The 17,196-nt window shown below is 41.5% G+C and overlaps 1 protein-coding gene across 1 annotated transcript in view; it reads right to left on the minus strand.

The window, feature by feature from the left end:
* ACOXL (acyl-CoA oxidase like) overlaps positions 1 to 17,196 on the minus strand; it is a 355,676-nt gene that overhangs the window by 97,199 nt on the left and 241,281 nt on the right. Inside the window, exon 14 of the mRNA XM_055123333.1 lies at positions 3,389 to 3,498. Within this exon, the coding sequence (XP_054979308.1) occupies positions 3,389 to 3,498 (110 nt within the window). The remainder of the gene's footprint in view (positions 1 to 3,388; positions 3,499 to 17,196) is intronic.

A 17,196-nucleotide genomic window follows, 5' to 3' on the forward strand; every position in this document is an offset into this window, starting at 1 on the left:
GCTGGGCTATTTAGATGCAATAAATTTCTAAAAGTAGAATCAAGGTGGTGGGCACATGAATGCTCATAAATTCTTTTAAATTTGATGAATACTTGAACGTGCTCATAATACAGGAGGGCAAGGACTCAAGTAGACGCAGTGTCTTGACTTTCCTCAATGCCCACAGCCTCGTAGGGGAATATGGACTGAGGAGGAGGTAGAGCTTTAGAGGCAGCCCCCTGGGGAGGGCAAGAGGCAGCACTCACGAGGTAGATTTGCAGAATTAGGGTGTCTGCACATAGTTCAGTCTCTTTGCAAAAGCACTTGCCCGTTAGGTTCCCTCTCTGCTGAGTCCTCCCCTCATCATCTAGTCTCAAGATTTTTTTTCAGTGCTACTATGCATTCTTCCTAAAGTTCAAATGAGAGGAGGTAGCTTTTTGTTACTGAAGAAACAGCTGCCTTCTTGGGGGAAAATTTTGGAGGGTAGGAACATTTTCAGTCTTCTTTCTTCATGTCTGCACCCATCTTGAATACCTCTCATGAGGGATGCTAATATGAATGCCATTTAATTGCTCTAAGAAATATATGCTCCACGAATGCTGAGAAACCATGGTCTCTAATTTATCACCAGTGTCTACAGGAGTGCCCAGGATACCACATGTACATATTTCTATATTGGTACTAGATGACGAAGGCTTTGTTAACATAAAAATCAAAGTAAAGATTTTGGACTTAAGTAGAGAAACAAAGACTTATTGAAACAGTAACATATAAACTAAATTAGTGGAAAAGAGATGTGTATTGTTTTTGAGGTTAATAATTATGACAAAAATTAATTAAATGGACTGGAACTATCCAAATATTTACCATGAGAATGCTGCCTTTGGCATATCTCAAGTCTACACTGGAAGATTTGCTGGAACTATAGATTTGTATACGAGTGAGAGTCTGTTATGTTTTCAAAATGATGGAAGCAATCTCTTTTTGGCTGTCTGGAAAGGAAATAAAAGAGCATATGATTTGCAGCAAACTTGGGAACAGGTTTCCTGAATGGATGTAATGTATTCTTATGGAGATTGTGCGATTCTTTCAACTCCTTATGTGTCAGTACATTTTCTACAAAGTAAATTGGGAGGAAAGCCATCCGTACTACTCCAGATTAGACAATTTTAAAAGATGCACTGATGCGGTGAGACATGCCAGGATAAATTAAAACATCCAAGTATGAGACTTGAGCCCTAGAATGCGGAGTTTATGTTTTCAAGCTCAAAGACAGACCACAGCTTAAATAAATAAGAGCCTGAGCAGTAGTAAGGAAAAAAAGAGCTAGAGAAGCACAGATTACACACTTCTTAATTTCATGTTATTCCTATAGAAAAAAAATCCTATCCTCTCACTTTTTTGCACTTTTTTGAGATGTTTTCTAATGAATAATGAGTGCAGTCATTCTATGTCTGTCCCTCTCTTTCTGACTCATTTCACTAAGTATGATACCCTCCATGCCTTTAGAAGCAATTTTATGACTTCATCTTTCCTAACATCTGCATAGTATTCCATTGTGTAGATGTACCAATTTTTTTTTTAACCAGTCATCTGTTCTCAAGCAATCAGGTTGTTTCCAGATTCTGGCTATAGTGAACGGTGCTGCAATTAACATACAGGTGCAGATGTCAAGATGGGACAATCTAGAAAGCATAAATGCATGGTCTTGATGAAAGCTGTTACACCTTAAGAGACAAGACCCCCATGGGGAAGGATAAGCTGAATTGGCCTGAGGACTTAGTCTGGGATTTACGGTAAAAGCCTAGCTTGCTCTCAGAACCTAGAGAACTAAGTGTTAAAAGCCTTGCTTGCTCTCAGAGCCCAAAGAAGAGTTGAGATCTTTGTCTCTTACTGTGTCTACCCAAAGGACTGCAAGTACCGATAACATATACAACTAGAGGGAAACAGAAAAAGCATTATAGATGTCCCTGGGAGACAGAGTGTCTCCTTGCATTAATCTCCCCCAAAGAGAATTTCCTATGTTTGATCTATGTAAATGATCTTTGTAAACTTCCAGATGTCTTACCTATGCAATGATCAATCACACCTATGTCCCTACCTCAAGCCCCCTCAGATGTTCTATGTGCATGCTAGCAGCTCTGCATTAAATGGACCATTATCACCATCAGTCTGTAGTCTCTCTCTCTTTCTCTCTCTCTCTCTCTCTCTCTCTCTCTCTCTCTCTCTCTCTCTCTCTCTCTCTCTCTCTCTCCTGGGGAAGACTGGAAGCAGCTCTCACCAAATGCATGTGTCACGGCGTTGCCGCACCCGTACTTTATGAAATCACAGAGATGGTCTTGCAAAGTTGAACACTGCCACATTCCCACAATCCAGAAATTTCATTCACAGGCACATATACTCATGAAAACATGCTTTTCCAATAAGAAATTGGGAATCACTGGTGAATAAGTTGAAAGGACTGAGATCACTATTTTTAAATAGATTTTAAAGCATGAGATTCATGAGTAATAATGCTATCTTACATCTAAGATGAACACTGTTCCTTGAAATGTTTGCATCGGTTATACCCATTGGAGGTTGAAGAGTGAGACTAGAGATGTGTGGGTGTATGAGATGATGTAAAATTTGCTTCTCACTCTGAGTCATGGCAACTAAACTTGAAAACCAGTAGGAGCTCAGAAATCATATATATGATTGTTCATAAGTTTTATGCAAAATATTAAAAAACAAATATTCACTGATACTGGAAATCAACAAGAATAAGTACATTGGGCATATACATTACGAGAAAAGAAAACAATTTTAAGTACACTTAACAACTGGGATGGATCTTAGAAACAAAATATTGAGTGAAAACAGGAAGCTACAGAATACCACATACAATATGCTATATTTATCAGGTTTAGAGACAACACTGAAAATCATTAAAAACAACCAAAGGGATCCTGATACCAGGATATCTAGTTTAATTCTAATATGCCCCTCATTACCATGAAACCTCGGGTAAAACACTTAACCTGTGACTCAGTTCCCCATTTGCAAAACGGCAACAATCATGTGCCTAACTGGGTTTTGCAGTAAAGCCCTGAAAGTGCTTGGAACAGTGCGCATGCAATAAAGAATGAATACAAGTAGAAGGAATAGAATTAGCCACACTTTACTCTTAACTTGGGGGTTTGCTATAAGAATATTAACTTTATGCATTTTATAGAAATATATTAACAATGAATATGTTACTATATGCCATTATATATTATTGCATATTAATGTCATTATGCTTTATTATATGTCAACTACTAAAATTTCCAACAGAACATTGATTTGTACTTTGACTAGGATCTATGCACTCAGGTTTAATCATAAGACACTGAGGCCACAAAAAGTGGCAGCCTGAGCAATTCCATACCTGGTTCTCAGCATGTTGCCCATAGACCCAGCCCAGCTTTGGAGCAAGCTGAAGAGTGGTCTTTCTTCATACTCTTTGGTTTTCTGAGCCAGCAGTTCCCGTGCCACAGCCTGTGTAGAGAGTTAATCATTTATGAGTCATTTGTCAGAAATGTAAAAAGGTCTTTTTTTAAATTGTGGTTGAAGTTAAGGCAACATGTTTATATAATAGTGTGTTAATGTCCATGGTCATGGGTACAGTTATATCTCCGCACCACCAAGCTGCCTAATAGCCTCTACCAGTATCCCTAAGTTACTTTCATTCCTCCCCTTCCCCCTACCCACCATCCATTCAAACCCCAGATTGGTAATTTAAGTTTTGAAATCCAGTGCCAAGGGTTGGGCAGTTTTCATTTCTATTTCTTTGCTTTGTTACTCTGTATGGGCTGGAGCAATAGCACAGCAGGTAGGGTGTTTGCTTTGCATGTGACTGACCCAGGTTTAATTCCTCTGCCCCTCTCAGAGAGCCTGGCAAGCTACAAAGACTATCTTGCCTGCACATCAGGGCCTGGCAAGCTACCTGTGGTGTATTCAATATGCCAAAAACAGTAACAACAGGTCTCACAATGGAGACATTACTGGTGCCCACTCGAGAAAATCAATGAGCAACAGGATGACAGTGACAGTGACTCTGTATACCACAGGTGAATGATATAATCCCATATTTGTCCTCTCCCTTTGACTTATTTCACTAACACGTTACCTCCAATTCCATCCAAGTTGCAGCAAACTACAAGATTTCATCTTCTGTTTCAACTGCATAGTATTCCAGTGTGTGTATTACAACTTCACTATTCATTTATCTATCACTGGACATTTGGATTTTTCCCATACCCTAGTTACTATACTAAGCAGTGCAGTGATTAGGGGTGTGCTATCATCTTTTCGATTTTATGTTTCCTGGTTCTTGGGATAGATACCAAGAAGTGGGATTTCTGAATCATACACAGAAGCTCTATTCTTAGTTGTTGCTGTTGTTGTTGTTGTTGGGGGGGTAGTTGTTAGGCCTCACCTAGCAGTGCTCAGGAACTACTCCTGGTGGTTCTCAGCAGTCCATTTGTGGTGCCAGGGATTGAACTGGTCTCTAGTGCATGAAAGGCAAGCTCCTTACCTCTTATACTATCTCTCCAGGTGTTTTAAGAAGCCTCCATATTGTTTTCCATAAAGGTTGAATCAGACTACATTCCTACTAACAGTGAATGAAGGTTCCTTTTTCACCACATCTCCACTAAACACTGTTTGGGGGTTGGTGTGGTCCTTTTGGTATATGCCATTCTCACTAGAGTGAGATGATGCATCTCTTATTATTAGTAAAATGCAAACATTGAGTTGTGCCTTGGCTAGGATCTGTGCACCCAGGCTCAATCATATGACACTGAAGCCACATTTGATTTTGCATTTCCCTAATAAAGGAGATGAAGAACTTGTCCTATGTCTTAGGGCCAATGTTAGTCTTCAGGAAACATCTGTTTAATCACCCCCCCACCCCCACTTTATTTTGTCTTGTTTTTTAGCCACCTGCTGTGATGCTCAAAGGCATCCTAACTCTTTGTCCAGGGATCATTCCTGGCAGGGCTCAGGGAAACATATTGGGAACCTGGACCCAATCTAGGTCATCTACATGGGAGCCAAGTGCCCTACTCACTGCACGATATCTCTGGCTCTCCTATTTTCACTCTTTTTTAGAGTTATTGGTTTCTTTTTGTTGATTTTGTGAGTGCCTTTTGGATCTTGGATATTAACACCTTATCTTATATATGGTATGCAAATACTTGCTCTTATTCTATAGGATGCCTTTTTAACTTTAGCTTGATTTTCTTTTGCATGTAAAACTTTTTTACTTTGTTATGGTCCCATTTGTTTAAGATTTTATGAAATAAAATCACTGAAGACACCTCTGGACTAATGAAGGTTCACATCCAAAAAAGCTTTGCCTATATTTTCCTCAATGCATTTCTCAGGGATTCTGGTGAAATCTTGAGAGCTTTGGTTCACTTCTGATTAACTTTTGTGTATGGATAGATATATTTTTATACATATATCTATCCAATTTTTTATTGCCATTTTTAAAAGAGGCTTTTTAAATTTCACTCCATGCACCCAGCAACTTTTTCACTGGTTAGCTCTGGGCTCTCAAATCTATTTCACTGGTCTAAGTGACTGTCTTTAGATCAGTACCTCCCTGTATTAATTACTATTGCTTTACTGTACAATTTTAAGTCAGGAAATTCAATTCCTTTCATCTTTAATTTTCTTAGAATAACTTTAGTCACCTGGGAGTTTTACAGTTCCATGTATGCCAGAGTCTTTAAATGCTGCATCCAGAGACTGTCTAGTTGCTTGTAGTAAAATCCATTGATGGAACCATATACAAGACTTTACCCCTTCCATGGCCTTATATGGCAGTTAGTCATATAAGGCCTCTCCACTCTGCAAGACTGACCAGCTGAGTACTTCTTGCTCTCTCTCTCTCTACCTTGAAGTATCTATCTTCAGTTCTGGTCCTAGGACAAACTATTTCAGTAGACATTTCAGATAAAAATCTTCTTGCCTTCCCTGGGTCATATGGCTGGACTATTTTTTTTGGGGGGGGGAGGAGGGACACATCTGGCAATGGTCAGGGGTTACTCCTGTCTCTGCACTCAGAAATTATTACTGGCAGTGCTAGGGGGACCATATAGGATGATGGGGATTAAACCCAGGTCTGTTGTGTACAAGGCAAATACTCTACCTACTATACTATTACTCCGGTCCTGGCTGGGCTATTTTTTATTGGCCCTTCATTGTCTATGGTGGATCACAGTTCGAGAAATAGTACCAAAATATACACACAAAACATGGTCAATTTATTTCCGCCTCTGCACTTTTAAGGCTGCTGTTTAGGCCTAAAATATTGTATGCTTTCCACGGAGCGTGGAAAGAAAATGTGGCCAGACCCATACTGCTATTCAGAGAGACCCAGATGACAACATCGATGGAAATTATTAGTGAGGCCACCTCGGACCAAGCTGCTGACCACCAACAGTGAAAGTGAGCCCAAGAAAGATCACTGAGGAATTGGACCATGTGAATTCAGCCCAAAGTGCCAGCCCACAGAACTGTAAGCTAACATTTGCATGCAGTTTTAAGGTAATGAATTGGGGTGTGGGGGGTTGTTCCATGACAGCAAATGCTGATTCATTCTCACACATAACCAACACAGGAATAATTCCTTCTTTGTTTCATATGTACTCGTTTTAAAACAGTCTACAAAATGTTGCATGCTTTTAAGCAATAAGCTATCACAATATTTCTGGGCTATAACTGCTATTTCTGATTCTAATGGCATAATGGCTATATAATAGTCCTTATTTGGAACAGACTGAAAATAGTTAAAACACTTCATTTCACTCAGACTATTTCAGATCTTCAAATCTAGCTTTTTTACCTTTAATGTTTTGGCAGTGACGGCGATCAAACTCATCTCCTTATATCTGCAAATGTTCTATGACTGACCCACATCCCCAACCTTCTGATTTTATACTATTGTCAATAACCTTTGTATCAGTGTTTACATAAGTGTCATAATTCGTATCACTATGTTTATATGTGTCATGGTTTTTTAAAAATATCCTGAGCAGGAATCAATGAACTTAAATGATACAGAGGTTTTTACCTGGGAGAGGACTGCAGGAAGCTTTCAAGGGAGCAGAACCAGACATGCAATGCCTGGGGCAGTCTCAGTCAATGGAAGACAGTTCTAGTGTCCACTCAAGTGTCATGTGAGCAGACACAGCCAGTTGAGAGCCAGAGTCAGCCAGTTACACTTAAGCTCTCAAGTTCTCCCTGCTCCAGATCAGTGGGAGAATAAAACTTCCCAGTCCCTAGTGAGTTAGATGCGGCCATAGGACTTGCTTTAGGCCTATGATATAGAAGTAATGGCAGTGTTATCAGTTGTGAATGGCCCCTAAGCTTGGGCTACTGTTGGTGATGGAAGTTGTCATCATATTTTTGTATAGACTCAGGCATCTTACTATACTTTTATATTCATTAAAAATTAGTTTCCTTTTTCTATATTGTCTTGAATTCTTTTTTTAAATTTATTTATTTTTATTGAATAACCATGTGGAAAGTTACAAAGCTTTCTTAAGTCTCAGTTACACAATGCTCAAACACCCATCCCTTCACCAGTGCACATATTCCACCACCAAGAACCACAGTAAACCTCCCCCCCATCCCCCACCCCTCCAGCACCCCACCCCACCTGTGTAGCTGATAAATTTCACTTTACTTTCTCTTTACTTTGGTTACATTCAATATTTCAACAAAAAATCACTATTATTGTTTGGAATATCCCCCGCCCAAAGTCAGACTGCTAGAAAGGAAACATTTAATAATTTGTTTTCCATTGCTGAGAATGAAGAGATATGAGGTCGTGTGGCCACAATAGTGGCTGCGAGGTTTTGGATTTCTGTATTTAAGTATTTTAGTAACTAAGTTCAGAGAAATTTCTGCCAGAAGTTGCATCATTGCTAGCTTGTACCTCTCTGCCACATTATATTCCACATATGAGTGCAATCTTTCTATGTCTGTCTCTTTCTCTCTGACTCATTTCACTCAACGTGATACTTTCCATGTTCATCCACTTGAATTCTTGAACTTAAGTCTCTAGATAAGTTATACTAGCTATGACTGTATTTCATAATAGTAAAGAGTGTAATACAAAATATTTTCTATGGGTGGAATGGTAGTACATGAGTAGTGTACTTGCTTCGTATGTGGTCAACCCAGATTCTATGGATGGCCCCCCTAGATCCCCTATAGTCCCATGAGTCCTGCCAGGAGTGATCCCTGAGTTCAGAGTCAAGAGTAAGCTCTGAGCACTGCTGGGTGTGGCCCCAAAATAACGAAAAGAAATTTTTATAAAAATTAAAACATTAGGTCCAATGAGTTTGACAACTACTCACTGTGTTATGGATCAAAGAACAAGAGCATATTTATGATCAGCATTGTACAAAAAGGTAAAAATCAAACTGTTCCAATGATGGGTAAGAGGGAGGTAAATATTTATGGTAAATATTAAATGACACAACAGTCAAGTTTATTTTCACTGACTGGAGCGACAGCACAGCAGGTAGGGTGTTTGCCTTGCACACAGCTGACCTGGGTTCGATTCCTTCGTCCCTCTTAAAGAGCTCAGCAAGCTGCCAAGAATATCCCGTTCACATGGGTGAGCCTGGCAAGCTACCCATGGCATATTCAATATGCCAAAAGCAGTAACAACAAATCTCAGAATGGAGACAAATGGAGATGTTACTGGTGCCCGCTCAAGCAAATCGATGAACAATGGTACAACAGTGCTACAGTGCACTAAAATTAATATTTAAATCTTTGTGTCTGTTAATTTATGATGGCTCTACCTCTACCTCTATTTCCTTTGTTGCAAAAGGAACATCATCCTAAACATTAAGTAATGTTTTCTCCAATTCTCACCCTTTCACAGTTTTGACTTTATTTTTCTTCCTTTCTTACCACTTGATGTCAAAGAGCTGGCTTTCTTATTACTTTCTTATTTATTCTGCAGCCTGAAAAATAAGTGTCAGGAGGTAAAGTTTACCAATCTTTGTATATCAAACCGTGATGGGAGTTGAGGAACCTTTTTTGAATGAGTAAATAAATAAATTTCTTTATATTTTCAGTGTCTTTTAGCCTGCTCAATTCTTTAATTACCCCCTTAAACTTCTGTCACCACTTTGTTCAAATTTAAGCAAGTAAGACTGATACAATTAACTGACTTCTAAAATTAACTCACTCGCAACTAGAATTAAAATTAGAATGATGTAAGGATTCAGTTCATGTGCTAAACTAAGAGAAAAGATAGACAAATTAGGTCCCAGCCAGTATCATAAAAAGCAGATTACTCATTTTGGCTCTCGGTTCCTTTTTCTTCTCTTTTTGTTCCTTTCTTTTGGCCTCTTTCCTCCTTTTCTAGGTCATGAGACAAATCATTTTAAAAATGAGCTTATTTTTAAAATGCTGCTGATGTTTCCTCAGTGAAAGATTAAGTGACTGTAGCTACTATGTACCGCGGGGTTTGGGGAGTACAGCGTGTGAATCTGGGGCTCTGTTTGATAAATGACCCAGAAGAGGCAAAGACAGATCAGTTGTCACTTCCACAGAGCATGCAATGAGGAGGTCCACATTTCACCCCATTGTTGTGTTTCTCTGTGCTTAAGACACTATACCATGGATGTATAATGTCAACTTCCTGCTTTAAAATCATTACAGATCACAAAAATATTGCAAAAATTCAAAGAATACAGAAAGGTATTCTGTGTTTTGCCTGATCATCACCTATTTCCCTCAAAGTAATATCTTACATAGCAATACTGATGATTAAAACCAGGAGAACCAAATAAAAAATTCTAAAAAAACCATCGAGTATTTTGGCTGTAGTCTAGGTTACATTATTCTGAGATGAGCAAAAGTAGACCCTTTGGTAAAATTAATTATGTATGTCAGGGGAGGAGGTTGTGCAGTGTAAGTAAACTGCAGCCTTATCTAAGTCCATACTTTGAATCTTTGTGCAAAATTTTATCTATTTTAAATTCATATTTTATTGAGGCAACACTGGTTTACAAGCGTGACAATGCTTATCTGTTTCAGGAGTACAATGTTAGCACACTAAACTCAGCATGAAAGCGCCAATATCCCTCCATCACAGACTACTGAATCCTTTCAGTCCACTCCACCAGTTAGGTAACCTCAGTTCTAAGGTCAGAGTCCAACATTTGTTTTCCTCAGAAATTGCCTATGACCTTGTTTTGTTTCTTTACATCCCACATAGGAGTGAGATCATTCAGTGTTTGTCTTTCCCTCTTCGGTCTTGTTTCACCTTGAATGACATAGGTTAGTTTCACCCATACTGTAGCACAATATACCATATATATATACATATACATATACATACATATATTTGCTTTTTGGGTCACACCCAGCGATGCTCAGGGGTTACTTCTGGCTCTGCACTCAGGAATCACCCCTGGCGGTGCTCAGGGGCCATATGGGATGCTGGGAATCAAACCTGGATCAGCCACAAGGCAAATACCCTTCCCACTGTGCTATCGCTCCAGCCCCAATATGCCATATTTTAAGATGCTTTGTGACTTTCCTTTTCCTAAGTGACTGTTTTGTGCTAGTACTTTTTGTGTGTGTGTGTCTGTCGACACAGGTTGTGGTTTACTTATAGCTGTTCTAAAGGCAACAGCTCTCTCTTTTCTTCATCTACTGAACTAAGTCCATGAAGGAACGTGCTCAGGAGCCTTATCCTAGGAGAAGACTGGGACACCACACAGTTAGATAAACGTGGTGCTATGCTTTTTATAAAAGATCACATCTGTGGGAGAAATCAAGCTCATCTACAGCCAACACTTGGAAACTATGAGTCTGAGCAATTGTGCAGAATAATGACATCATAAACATGCATTTATAATGAATGTCATATGCCGAGGTGATGCTGATTATATAACATCAATAAAAGTCATTCTGTAGGTCAAATGGCTTTTCAAGCCTTCTCTGAAGCAATGAGCATTTCCACACCCTAAGTAATTCAGAGATTTATGCCAAGTACAGTAAAATTTGAATTAAAAAGTCTAAATGTAGTCTCTACTGCCAAGGAAGAAACACTCAGAGCTCATGAGACTAGAAAATGTAGTGTGTAAAGGAAAGTCGGCAGAGAGTCGCTGGCTCTGGTAGTAGGCCATACCAGACCCTGGATTGCTCTATCTGTACTCCAGAAGGTGATGGACTCACTCAAAGTGGCAAGCCTGATGACACCGTGCTTCCAAATCATGCTCCAAGACACCGCAGGGAGATCAGCTACACAACAATCAAAAATATGGCATGTCTTGTTCAAAAATCATAAGAGTTTCAAGATACTGCAAACAGAGCACCAAACCAAGCACTGATCTCAACCCTGATCGAGTCTCTGATTCTGGAAATACTCCACGGTGATAGGTGAGCCCCTCCCTGCTCGAGCTCAGCCCCAGACTTCTGCACTACATTCACTGTGTTTACTGTGCATCTACTCTGCACCCTGCCCTGCACAAACAGTGCCATAGAAACACTGAGATCTTCACCTTCAGTGCCCATAACCACAAAGGCTTTGCTTGGGCTCCTCTGATCCTCATCACTGTCTGGGGCAACTCCCCTGTGGTTCTCACATGATAGAAGTGACCGAAGAGAGATCAGGAACGCTCCCAGACTGTTTCTGGAATCCCGTGTGTAGGAATCGAACCTCAACACTGTAAGGAAACCGTGGCTGTGAGTGGTATGGAGGAACATTAACTGAACATACTGGCTGTGGAGTTCGGAACCAGATGGAGCTTAAGCAATCCTGGGACACAGATGTGTGCTGAGAGCACTCCAGGAGACTGGACAATCACCCGAGGAACAGACGATGCCTGAACAGGGGAGGCTCTCACACTCCCTCCAGAAGTCGTGTGTGGGTGACACTTTCATCAGTGATAACGTTCAGTGTGTGGGGACCAGCCAGGCCTCCCTGGCCCCGAAACCCTCCTCTGATACATCTTGAGGTGATGACTCAGACTGGGGGACATCTTGTAGCAAGAAGTCCACATTCAACTCCGAAATCTGGCCACCAAACTAAGGAATGTTCTGGGCTGCTGGAAGGGAGCTAGAGGGACCACAGTCCCCCTTCGCGCCTTCCTAGGTAGATGCACCCGCCTCAGCCATGGTCTAGAGAGGTTCTGTTTGAAGAGTCAGAGGGAGGTGAGGAGCACAGCGCCCACTGTGCGCCACACACAGGGGCACTCCCCTCCCCACTGATGTCTGTCCCACCGACCTTGCCCCTTTGCGTGAAACACCAGTTGTGTTCGCTTTCTCTTGAGAAATGGTGCTTTCCAGGAAACCAGAACCCATGTCTCCTGAGCGCCATAGTCAGAAGAAGATAGGCAGCAGCAGCCCATGGAAAGGGCTGTGTTTGCCCTCTCCCCCCACTAAATTCTGAGACCCCCTGGGCCTGCACAGCTAGTTAGGTCTCTACCAGGCCCTAGACTTGGTGGCTGTTGTTGGCCCAGTTCCTCAAACTCAAGCAGCTGGCTGCATCCCTGGCCCTGTCTTCTCCTCCTCTCTCCACTGCCTCCCAGTCATCTGTGGTAAACCCAGTCCTCTCAACAAGTGGCACCCAGTCTAGCACCCCAGCCCTGCTGCCTGGATCACTGCTCCTGAACGCCACGGCCTTCAAGAGCCCCATGACCTCTTCTCGGTGTCCTCACACAACTTTTCTCACCAAGAGAATGGAGTGCCTGGTGTTCACGGCCCATCTCTGCAGCCAGAAGAGGAAGTGGGAAAGTCAGCTCACCTCTGGCGTGGAGGTAGGTAGGGGGACAGCTGTTCTGGTCCAGGTTTTCCCACAGACTCCCCCACTTCTGCCAACCTCCCCTCCCCTTCCGCTTCTCCCCTCCCCACTACACTGCCCTCCATGTCTCCCACCCCTTTCAGGAAGTTCCCTGCTGTGCACGCACCTGGGTTAGGCCCTTCCTAAAACCCAAATATGAGCAATAGCCACAATTCCCAGGACTCACATTTGTGTAGTTATTCTTTGTATTAAAAAAGAAAGCAATTGAGTTTTTACATCTGCAAAAATAAATAAATGATAATGAAGAAAATGTGAAAAAATAGGAATTTTTTTCTACCACTCACATATTATATTGAGCCTATCTAAAAGTGGTGGTGGTGGTGCAGGGATCTCTTTGGGTCCCAGTGTTGGTTTAAGTTTAAAATTTAATTATTTAAACATGTTCAAATGTAAAACTAGTATAAACACCCTGTGTTCATAACAATTGTTCAACTATAAACTGTGACATTAAATACAAGTAAAACTATGAAACTGATGTGCTTCAAATCAACAGCCCAAATGTCACATGGCAAGCTGTATTTTGCAGAGGGAACATGGCATTCCCTAGCATGCACTGGTCCTTTTGGGTGGAGAATGACCATGCCTCTGGAGGCACAGGAAGAGTTTCTTCCCCCAGTCTCTCTGGGTGCCTGTGAAGCCAATTAAGTGGAGCAGCAGACATTCTCTTCATCCTCACTTAGCACAAATAGCACTGTAGCACTGTCATCCCGTTGTTCATCGATTTGCTCCAGCAGGCACCAGTAACGTATCCATTGTGAGACTTGTTGTTACTGTTTTTGGAATCTTGAATACACCACAGTAGCTTGCCAGGCTCTGCCGTGCGGGTGAGATACTCTCGGTAGCTTGCCAGGCTCTTCGAGAGAGGCGGAAGAATCGAACCCAGGTCAGCCACTTGCAAGGTAAATGCCCTACCGCTGTGCTATCGCTCCAGCCCTTTCAACTAGTGTGTCCATGAATTTTAGTTCTTGTCTAGCATCTCCTCAGATAGTTAGTTTATGAATCTGAAGAGCAGGACCAGTGGGTGAGTCAACATGGCAGAGGCTGTGGGAGGCTGCGTGCAAGACAAACGCCCTACCCACTGTGCTATCGCTCCAGTCCTAGCACAAATATAACTTTAAATTGACAGAAATGTTTATTCTCTCCTTGTTGGTTCCTGGACTTCAAGGTTTTACTATTCTGTGCCAAAGACTTTATAAAAGCTAAAAATGTGCCTGTCAAGAAGGTAGATTGGGGAGTGAGAGGGAACCCGGGTGGAGGGAAGTTGACACTAAGTGGTTGGATTGGTGCTGGAACCATCCATCACCATGCACAGAACAATGCATGCCTGAAACTCAACTATGAATAATTTTATAAATCACAGTGCCTTAATAAAATTTGTTTTAAAAATTACTGGGCTGAGATCCCATTCTCTGGTTAGATAATTATTATCTAAATGATCTTTATAAGTCACTTAAATTATTTCTGTTTTGCTTATCTTCAAAATTAAAGCAATTAGCACATTCTTATAAAGGTCTCTTAGACCCCAGAGGCAGAAGAAATAGTACCACCCAGTGTTCTGGGACAGATTAAGGCACTTGCCTTGCAAAAGGCTGACCTGGGTTTGAGCCCTGGCACTACATATGGTCTCCTGAGCTCCTCTGGGAGTGATCCCTGAGCACAGAGCCAGAAGAAAACCCTTAGCACTGCTGGCTGTGGCCCTAACACAAAGACAAAAGAACTCACAGAAACCCATTTAAAAAAATGATAAACTCAGTTTTGCTGTCAAGCAATCTCTACAGAAAATAAAGAAATTATTTGGGGACAGAGAAGTAAGGATAAACATGTGAAGCACACATCACGATTCAGAAGGTGTCCCTTCTCTAGAAACCTCACTTGTTGAATTCCTAAGAAGGTCTTTCAGTATTTAGGTGTAGCAACATCTGGTTTCCAAAAGGAGGTGAGTACAGGCTTTGTGCAGGGTGCCAGTGGACTTAGAGAAAGGTAGGATGTCTGCTTAAACTACCTTCATCGGGCTTCCTGAGAGCATCCCACTCCCCACCTGCCCCCAGTCCCCCCAAGCCTCCAACATGAATAATTTCATTCAATGGAACCGTTTCATAGCAATTCCTGTCCCTTTGCAGATCCAAGTTGAATGCCAACCATGTCTGGTGCCAGTATCTTCCTCAAGTCGATCCTACCCCTCCACCCATCGCTTTACTGCCTTTACACCAAGGTCCTCTGCCTGCCTCTCTGGTCTCATTTCACTTGCCTCCTTTATTCTTTCTGTCATCATCATAGGTAGTTGGGGGGTTAACTGTAGGTCTGAGTGAATATTTTTGGAGCCAACTTCCACTGCTTCTGTGGGTGGACCAGGCCCTCTAGCCTCCATCTGTTCTCTTTCCCAGGAGGCCTCCAGAAGAGGAAGGCAGCAGGCCTTGATATGCAGAGCTAAGCCCAATATCTCTGACTCCATGCTGAAGCCATCCATATCTCAGGTGCCTTGAAACTCCAAAAGTCTTGTGACTGGGTGACTTTCACCTCCATCATAGTGAACAGGTGCCTGAACTTCCCTCCTTTGTCATCTCAACATCTCCACCTGCTGTTCACTGGGTTCTCCTAGGGCCAGATGGATGAAATTTCAGGGACAGTTTTCTTTCAGGTCCCTTCTGGATCAGAGCCAGTCCAACTTCTTCTACCTGAAGTCTAGTTCTCACTTTCTATCATACTGGTCCCAAAGTCCCATTTGAATACCTGATGTCCCACTTGTCCACATGAATAGAGGCTTTTAAAATAATTTTTTAATCGAATCACTGTAAGATAGACCCTTACACAGCTGTTCATGATTAGGTTTCAGTCATACAATGTTCCAACGCTCATCCCTCCACCAGTGTACATTTACCAGCACCTGTACCCCCAGTTTCACACACACACACTCCCAACCCTGCCTGCCTTGATGACAGGTACCTCTTTCTCTCTCTCCTCCTTTGGGCACTGTAGTTTTCAATAGATACTGAAAGGCTGTCATGTATATTCCTTTATCTACTTTTAACACTCAGTTCTTGTCCAGAGTGCTCATTTTCAACTATTATTGTCACACTGGCTGGAGCAATAGCACAGCGGTTGGGCTTTCGCCTTTCACGTGGCCAACCCGTGTTCGATTCCTCCGTCCCTTTCAGAGAGCCCGGCAAGCTACTGAGAGTATGGAGCCCACACAGCAGAGCCTGGCAAGCTACCTGTGCATATTGGATATGCCAAAAACAGTAACAATAAGTCTCTCGAGAGACGTTACTGGTGCCCGCTCGAACAAATCAATGAGCAATGGAATGACAGTAACAGATTGTCACACTGGTCTCTCTATCTTACCTACCTTCTGACCCACACACACTTGTGGTATATTCCAACCATTGACCAGTCCTCCTAGCCCTTGTTTTCCCTGGCCTTAGATAGTAGTCATCTACTATATATTTTGACATATTACAAATGAATGCAGTCATTCTATATCTGTCCCTCTCCTTCTGACTCTTTCACTCAACATGAAACTTTACATGTCCATCCATTAATAGGCAAATTTCATGACTTCATTTGTCTTAACAGCTGCATAGTATTTCCTTGTGTAGATGTGCCATAGTTTCTTTATCCAATAAAATGAAGGTTTTAAGCATAAAATGCCTTAGTGTCATTTTAGGGATGACTTGTCTTGATGCAATTTACTTTCAAATAGTTACATGAATAGTTACACACAGGTTTACATATATGTACATTACACACTTGCACACTCAAAAATTCATTTTAAAATATTCAAATAAGCCAATTTAGATGTAATATTCCCAGATAGCATATCTTTGCATCTTTCTCTTGAAATTTCTGCTTGAAAACTTCCATAATAAAAGTTGGATGTAAGAAAAAAAACATATCTGAACACCCATAGGAAAATACTCCTGGGTCCCTGAAATCTCAAAGGAATCCACTTTATTAATAGGAAATCTGATATTTCTCAATCTGTAAGCAAGTTGCTCTATAAGTTCTTTTGAATATTTGCTCTGGTATGGAATTATGAACAATGAACTCAGAGTTCTCAGGATATTCTTTAGGAAATCGGCCAGATACATTAGGAAGGAACCCATCTTGGTGATTCTGGAATGAGGCAAAGAAAGTTATAATAGGATTTCATGGGTATTGCTATAATTGGATTTGTAGAGTATAATTAAATTTCACCAAGGGCCTAAACTCTCTGCCACAGGAGAGTAATGAAAGGTTCAGAGACCTTCCATCTTGCTTAAAGCTTGCTGAAACTCTAAAGCATCCTCTGCTCCATGTCCACATCTTAGCCTCAGGAGAGTGAGTGGTCTCAGTGTTTTCAGGATCAATTAAGA

The sequence above is a fragment of the Sorex araneus genome, chromosome X, assembly GCF_027595985.1.
Source record: "Sorex araneus isolate mSorAra2 chromosome X, mSorAra2.pri, whole genome shotgun sequence".
In the NCBI taxonomy this organism is placed as follows: domain Eukaryota; kingdom Metazoa; phylum Chordata; class Mammalia; order Eulipotyphla; family Soricidae; genus Sorex; species Sorex araneus.